The sequence below is a fragment of the Morus notabilis genome, unplaced genomic scaffold (assembly GCF_000414095.1).
Source record: "Morus notabilis unplaced genomic scaffold, ASM41409v2 Scaffold803, whole genome shotgun sequence".
Classification (NCBI taxonomy): Eukaryota; Viridiplantae; Streptophyta; class Magnoliopsida; order Rosales; family Moraceae; genus Morus; species Morus notabilis.
Genome location: NW_010359912.1, coordinates 115081 through 123707, shown reverse-complemented (window position 1 = coordinate 123707; position 8627 = coordinate 115081). Strand labels below are relative to the sequence as shown.

The 8627-nt window shown below is 33.6% G+C and overlaps 1 protein-coding gene across 1 annotated transcript; it reads right to left on the bottom strand.

Annotated features, from left to right (window-relative positions):
* Nucleotides 1-4201: 4201 nt before the first annotated feature.
* On the bottom strand, nt 4202-5470 carry LOC21394325 (mitogen-activated protein kinase kinase kinase 17). Its single transcript, XM_010095326.1, has 2 exons — nt 4933-5470; nt 4202-4746 (listed from the first exon to the last, which is right to left on the bottom strand). Exons 1-2 carry the CDS (start codon nt 5468-5470, stop codon nt 4202-4204), a joined length of 1083 nt encoding a protein of 360 aa, XP_010093628.1.
* Between the last annotated feature and the right edge of the window lie 3157 nt (nt 5471-8627).

Sequence of the window (8627 nt, the reverse complement as noted above, 5' to 3'; positions counted from 1 at the left end):
GTATATATATACTGGACGCCAATTCGTACTGTGCTTGAAGATTCTTAGAATTAAGCTTCTCAAACTGTATATGTACTGGAAATTATTTCGCCTTAAAGTACAGTGAGAATTTAATCGATCGAATTTACTTGATCATAAAACATGTACTTAACATGAAATCTGCTACATAATTTAGGAATAAAATTGTTAATTCCGTAAATCCTTCAGTCATAAAAATATAACATAATATATTTTTTTTTTCAGGAAAAATCCTTGACCTAAATACATAAATTGCATTATTTAAATTCCGGGATTTTCTTTGTCATTATAGAAAATAACATGAATAGTTTAAAAATTATAAAAATCCTAATCTACCCTTAATGAGGTAGAGCCTAAAGCAAGATAAATACCTAAAGATAAGATAAACACGCTTAAAGATAACTCCTAGGGAAGGAATCTGAATTTGAATCTAACTCCTTGCTTAAAAACGCCTAAAAACTTATCCTAGGGAAGGAATCTGAATTTGACTCCAATTCCTTCCTTCTAAACACGCCTAATTTGGAATTTAAATGCTAACTTGAAACTTAAATCTAAAAAGATAGGATTAAGACAAAATTAAGTCATCACCCGCAATCTTTAAATGATATCTTACTAGAAATTGTGCCTAAAGCCTCTTGGACTTTCCCTTGCACGTGTATCTTGGGATGACATGCAAGTTGGCCATGACATGGCTTAAATGATTGGCTTTCTTTTGGATCGACTTTGATGAGTACTACCGGCCTTTGTTCACCCTCAGTAGTGAACACTCTCTCTTTTTGTTGTAGAACTCTCCGGACTAGGTTATCCAACTCTTCTTTACACCTTTTAGCTCGATACCTCATCACCAGAACAACTGAGACTTGAATCGGATCGTGAATATTCCTTGCATCGCTGATGTCCTCATCACCTTAGACCTAATAAATTAACCTTTTAAACTAAATTGAACTCCTAAAGTGTGTTAGGTTAGTTTTTTTTGTGGTGTCTTCCTAGCAGAATGGTTAATCAGCCATATTGTCTTTCTTTCCCTCTTTAGAAAAAGTCAAATCGTTAGTTCGAATCACAACTCAAGTTTTCATTACAGTGTTTTCTCTCATAAAAATTCAAATTCAACTTTTATTACTACAGTGTTTTCTCTTATATAAATTCACAACCTAAATGAGCGAAACCATTGAGACGGTCATATTGTTAGTTAGACATTGTTTATTCTTCAAGTAAAATATGACATGTCGTTTCTTTAACAGAAACTCGGGAAAAAACAGCATTTGAATATAAACGACACACTTTTGCTCTATTGACGAAATTGGTACGTCGTTTAGAATCTTTTCAAGGATAAATTCTCATTGCACACATGACGTTTAATTTAAATTATTTAAGTGACGCGTTATGTAAACTTCAAACTAGCCTGCAAGTGCTATTTCGTCTTTTTCATGATACCAGAACTTTGTAATTTTTTTGCAGTAATAATGTTGTATAAATTACTTTCTAATTAAAAGAATTCCCTGCTATTAAGATAAATTAGATCATGAACAGATTTTTTCTTCTTTGAAGGGAGATCAGTTAACAACTTGGAATGTCATAGGTAAAATAGCTACAAGAATAAATCTGAGAATTACAAATAATAATTAAAAAATAAATCGAAGAAAAAAATGTCGGATGAACAACTAACATACTAAATTTCTCACTTACCACAAAAAAAAAATAAATGAATAAATAAATAAAATAATGAGAGTAAATTTCTCTGTACATTTGTAGTACAAAATCTCTTTACACACTCATACATATATATCTACCTACTACCTAGAGATGTCAAAAGGGCCGTGCCGGGCTTGCACGACCCTTCTAACTCCATGCTTTTGGTGGGCTTGGGCCGTGCCTGGCATAGCCCTTCACAGTGTAGGGCTAGGCCAGGGCCGGACCTGAGGAGAAACCCTCAAGGCCAGCATTGGCCCTTGGCCCTAGTCTATAAGGGCCAAGGCCGGGCCTGGGCCCTGGCCCTTTTAATTTTTTTTTGCAATATTTATTAAAAAAAAAAGAAAATATATCATGTGCGCTCAAAAGATGTGATTTTATTGAATTGAGATAATACGAATAAACACACATAAATGACTGTCTCATTAAAAACCTTGCTAAGTAAAACCCGTGAGGAGATCGGGAAAAAACCTTAGCGATAGAAAAAAGTGTGCAGTATTCTAGGATAAGTAAATTACAAAACCTAAGTACTTCTAAAAGATTCTATTATGTCTAAACTCAATCTTAACCTAATTTTCTTAATGCACTTGAGTTTCACTTATGATTAACAATTTTTTTTAAGATTTTTTTTATAATTTCAAATTTGATGACAAAAAAAGTAATATATCATATGCCCTACAAAATTGTGATTTTATTGAAATAATATGAATAATTACAAGAAAATGACTGGTTGACCAGATATCATAGGTTGACCAGATGGCATAGGTTGGCCGGTTGGCCCTAAAATGCCTCAAACCTCATTAAAGTTTCATGTCGCGGGCTTGGGCCTTCGCGGGCTGTGCCTTGCCCTTCGGGTGCCTGGGCCTTGGAGGGCCGGGACCGTGCCTGGGCTGAGGGCCGGGGCCGTGCCTGTGCTGCGGGCCTCAAACATGAGGCCCAGCCCAGGCCCTTCTGGCGTGCTGGCCCAGCCCGACCCATAGCAGTACAGTGTCGGGCTGGGCTGAATTTACCACTATAGTGGGCTAGGCCGGGCCGTCCATGAACGGTCCGGCCCAATTGACACCTCTACTACCTACCTACCTACATACATACATACATATATGCATGTGTGTTTTGAAAACCTTTACACAATAATTACACAATACAAAGAGCCGAACGCTAAAAAGAAATCAAACAAACACATTAAAAGTTACTCGACATCGGTTTTAAGTTCACAAGTACATAAATATGCCAGTTCAAAACTAGAAGCTTTAAAGAGATATGATTTATCTACACACATACGGCCGTTCACAAAAATAAAATTTTAAAAAACGAAAAATAGAATAACAGAATGCCAGTTAAACCGATATGAGCAGGTCAATTTTCGCTTACAAACGGCAAATTAAACCTAAGGTCCCAAACCATATTTAGCTATTATGACGTAATCATGACATGCATCTTACCTATCGCTAATTTTAACTCCTTGTGCTTTGGTTCCATTGTTATTAGTTCAAACTCCTTATGATCTGCTTTCATGATCCTTACAAATGTTGATTTAATTAAAGAAACACCATATGTGATAAGGACCTATAATAACTAATAATAACTTGAATGCCAAAGTCTCTGAAAAAAACAAAGTAACAAAGAAAGATAGTGTGTGTGTATATTATATCATATAAGGATCATTTGAAACACATTCTTATATTTTTTATGGTTTAACCGATCCGTGGCCCCAGCTTTTGTTATATACCAAATATCTCTTTCCGTGCTTAATAATCATTAATCGATGTTTAGTTCATTGAGCAAATGATTGGTTAGGTACCTCTCTACTTGCTAAATCTTGTTTAAAAGATAACATTAACAATTCAAAATTGAAAATAAGCATAAGAGACTGGAATTCGGATACTTAGAAAGAAAGAAAAGGCAAAATAATAATAATGATAATAATAATAGTAAATCCATCAAAAAAAAAAAAAAAGTAAAGTACTGCTAGTTAAAATTGTTAACAATTCTAGGAGCCAATTTGAAAGTAATTCAAGTTTTTTCAATTGGTGGCAAATGATAATAATAATAGTAAATCCATCAAAAAAAAAAGAAAATAGTAAAGTACTGCTAGTTAAAATTGTTAACAATTCTAGGAGCCAATTTGAAAGTATTCACCTATGTTTTGGGTCCAAATTCCAAGCAAAGTTAAGCTCATGGTGTCGTTGTCAAGCCGTTAGCAAAACCATGAAAACGCTTGAGAAAATTAAGTCCAACTTCTTGGAATTTTTAAGCCAAGAAACAAGGAAATTAACCATCAATCCATTAAAAATGGTATAAAAAAAAAAAAACAAATTCACTACAATAAAAGCATCTTCATATCTTCCACGAAGGATTATGTACAGATAATATGCACTAAATTTTTTTTCCCAAAAAAAAAAAAGAAAAGGCCTTAATAGTTAATAGAGATCAGATTGACAAAAAAACAATCTGTCTTTCACTGTTAATATTTACAAAGCAAAAGAAATACTAGCTAGCAACAATTGTTGTAATTCCTGACCGTTACCCAACTGTCGGCAAACGACCAATTGGGTCTCTCCTCTGTCACCAACTCCCGGATTTTATCCGCCGGCGAAGGAAAACAAGCTGATTCCGGCAAAATCTCGGGCTCCGAAGTCGAAACCCATTCGGGGAAATCAAAAGGACATCTTGGAGAACAAGATACGCAATTTTCCCCGTTTAATAGAACAGTGTCGTTAGCATCATCACCATTATCATAATCAGACAAAACAAACGCATGAATTAGAAGCATCTCGGCCGTCCATCTCTTCCTCGGATCCTTAACGAAACACTTTCTGAGAAAATCCTTGCCTTCCTCCGAAATCTCCGAGGGAATTTCCGGCTCTTCTTCTCCACCAATTCTAAGCAACAGAGGCCAAACACTCGCTCCCTCCTCGTGATCCCTCACCGGCTTTCCAGTTGCCATCTCCGCCACCACGCAGCCGAGAGCCCAAATGTCGCAGGGCGATTCGTACTCGTTGTCGTTTACCGACTCCGGCGATACGTATAAGGGAGTACCTGTTGAAGCAAAATTTCTTACAACGTTAAACATTCGTTCTTAAACTAATAATTTAAAGTAAAATAAACAATTAAATGACTGGTTGGTTTAAACCACGGTTCAAATTCTTTGTGACATTGCTTCTACTATAAAAATTTAAATTTCAGTTCAAACTTATAAACCAAACGAGCAATGAGTAACGGTACCTCTTATCATATACTGGTTTTGTTCCATCTTCGCCTCTTTTGCGAGCCCGAAGTCGGCGATCTTGACGGCTCCGTCGTCGAAGACAAGGATGTTCTGAGGCTTAATATCACAGTGGACGAACCCTTTCGCGTGGATGAAAGAAAGACCTTTTAGTATCGATCTCGCGTGCCGTCGAATCTCCAATTCCGATAAACGACCGCCTTGACTCTTGATTCTGTTGGCCAAGCTTCCTCCCGAGGCGAACTCCATGAAAAGATTGTGAAACTCCTCACCGTTCTCGACGCTCTGTTCTTCGCCGAAACATCGAACAATCTGCGGGAAACTTCCGATCGTATCAAGCACTCTTTTCTCGTTCTTCAACGAATCGGCACAAGAAACTTGGGAGGATTTCACGGCCATGAGTGAAGGGATATCAGCAGAGGATTTTCTGGGTGTTGCTATGCTGATTGTGGCAAAGCTTCCATGGCCAATCGTAGCTCCTCGAACCCACTTGGAAAGAGAAAACAGATTTTGATTTAAGGAGAAATTGTAACTCATGTATGTATTAAAAAGGGAAACTTTGTGTTTCAGTCCTAGACTAGGAGTAGAATTCTACGTGACTTTATGCATTGCGATCTCTAGTGTTTTGGCGCTCTTTTTAGACGCGTTTTTTTAATTATAGAAACTTTATGCTAAAATAGCAATATTATAAGCACTCGTGGCTATATAAAGCCAATTATGAAAAGGTACACTAAGATCCTTGAATCTAATTCAAAATCTATGGACTTAATTGGCAATTACTAATCTCACAATTGTATTAAGAGTCTAATACCATGAACCTTGTTGAACTAGGATTAATTTCATTCCATTTTAAACCGATTCAAAAACGGGATGTTTCTCTTTTAGAAAAAGGGAGCAGAAAAGGAAAGGAGATTTTTTTTTAAGCCGAGTAGTGATCATAATCAAATTAGAAATTCGGAATACAAAAGAATGATTCACACCATCCTTGTACACACACACACACACACACACACAAAATCCAATAAATACAAAAAGTCTCCATTCCTCATAGTTATCTCTACATTTGCATATTTCCCAATCGATAATCAATAAAATCAATATGAAAAGAGGCATTAAACTATATTCTTAAATCTAATCATAGAAAGCTTAGTGGTCAAGTGAGATTATTTATTTATTTGTTTATTTCTAAAGGCATAAATTAAATAAAAAATTTGAATTCAAATTAAAATGTAATGTACGATCATTTATCTATTTGCATGTTTCTTTTATTCTCCCAAATGAACTAAACTTGTAACAGAATTTAATTCCTTTTAAACGTTAAGAGTCCAAAAGAATTATGATTTTAGACAGTAGTATAAATGATTTTTTATATATTTGAGTTTTAATAATGAGGAGGATATCTTATAGTAGGGTGTGAAAAAAAATGTGAATATGGTTCTAAAGTGCTGGATCATATTAAAATGACATCAAATTATTAAAAGTAGACTATTTAAAATTAAATAAAACTATTATGTTTCAATTTATACTTTTTGCTAATCTTAAATAAGTAAATAGTAATACTAATTACTAAATTAGCAAAGTTTCAATTGCAGTGAATAGCCAGTCCAAAAAAAAAAACAGTGAATAGTACAAGATTTAAAAAAAAAAAACTTAGGATAGGGGATTTGAACTCGACACTTATGTTGGTGTCAATGTGACATAACCACATGACTATAATTGTTAAAATGGATGCATGCTACCAATTTTAAAAGCAAATTTAAAGCAACAATGATTAAACAACAACAATAATTGTAATTTATAATTAATAACTAAGAAGTATAAATACCTACAGTTTTGTTTGACTCATATTTTCTGATTTATGGAAAAAAGTATTTCTAAGTTGCATTCGTTTTTCGGACATATATTCCTTTTCCCTTCTAATTTTTTGATATGAAACCAAATATTATAGACACACATTAAAATTAAACAATATTATAAAAGAAAAGTAAGGAAAAAAGAAAGAAAAAATCAAATAAATTATAATCAAAACAACCATGCATCTGAAAACTTAGATCTGAATAAAAAAAAAAATCATAATAAAAAAAGAAAATGTCAAGGTGGGTCGTGCTACCCTTAGTACGGGTTAGGGTGATAGCGGAGTGGGTCTCAGGACCCTCGGCTTTGGTGGTGTTTGAGGGCTGTGTGGCGCATAGATTCGACGCGGTGGGGGCTATGCGAGGCACTATATATATATATATATATATATATATAGAGGGCAATCTCGGATGGCATAATTGGGCGATCTGCGCAACTTTTATTTTAGTATAGGATGAGTTTTTTCTTTGTTTTTCATGTTTGTTTTAGATTTTTTTTTTTAAATTATTTAGTTGTTGAATGATTGTTTTGGGCTTAATTAATTGGAAGAAGAAAAAGACATTTTTGTATAGAAAGGCGCCAAGTATTTACATGATATTTTCTTAAACTAGAGATTTGAATTTTATTAATATCCAAAAAAAAAGAAAGAAAAAAGAATACCTTTTCAATGGTCCGTTAAAATTTAAAGTACCCGAATCACAAAATCCTTCCTATTTTGACTTTAATAGTTTGACGGCAATATAATATATGGCATAAAACTTTGTTAGCTCAAATGCACGTTTTCAGCGAGGGCCATAAATCCGTATAAAAAAAAAAAAAAAACATCACTACGATTTTCCTTTTTTAAGATAAATATTATGCACTTTTCAAAAGTGAACGAAATCTCGTCAAGATCCACCAAACTTATCGACTCATCAACTACTATGTATTACGTATACATGAATCTTCTGCGGAAATGATTAATTTAGTCCATTGTATCAGAAGTACTCTGAAAGTGTATTCGTCTTTGCATAACTCATAATTAAGTAATTTAATATGAGATTTATGAAATAATTTCGAAATTTGTATTCTTTCCACATTGACTTAATTTGCTAGATTATCTAGTAGGAAACTTTCAAGTTTCAAATATGGAGACAATCATGTGGAAAGCAGCAGAATATGAATCACTGCGTGAGTTAATTTGGGATTTGGACTTGTAGGCATCTCGCATCTCCCTATAAAAACTTATTACTATATTCTTTTTCTCTTTGTTTATTTTGAAAAGAGAATTAACCAAATCCTTTAAGGGAAATTAGCGGATTTCTTAACCTTAAAGAGGAATGGAATTAGTAAAAATAAGAGTTTTTACAGTAGAGTAAGTTATTTTGCTCTACTATGAAAATTGTGTTTTTAGTTTTATATTAATTTTTTAACGTTCAGATTTACAGTACTAAGAACAATTCTATGTGGTGTACTGTAAATTTTTAATACGAACATACATAAATTTATACCATGTGTATTTTAAGTCGCCATACGTTTTGAACCCCACCAAATATATAATAGGCACAGTTATTATATTAAAAATTTTGCTAATGATTCTTGCTTTCCCAATGCACTGTTGGAGAAAAACACCCAACATTGATGTAGAGAACAACATCTTAAAATGTTCTCAATATACTATCATCAGTTCATTGCCAATATTTTCCAGCCGTATAATGAGCCTTTTCTAATTAATATAATATCATATAATCAAAATGATGATAATGCCAAAGATAGTATACAATTTTCATTTTCAATCCATGATAAGTAATATTATAAAATGACCACGTCAAGTTTTTTTTTTTTTTTTTTTTTTTTTTTT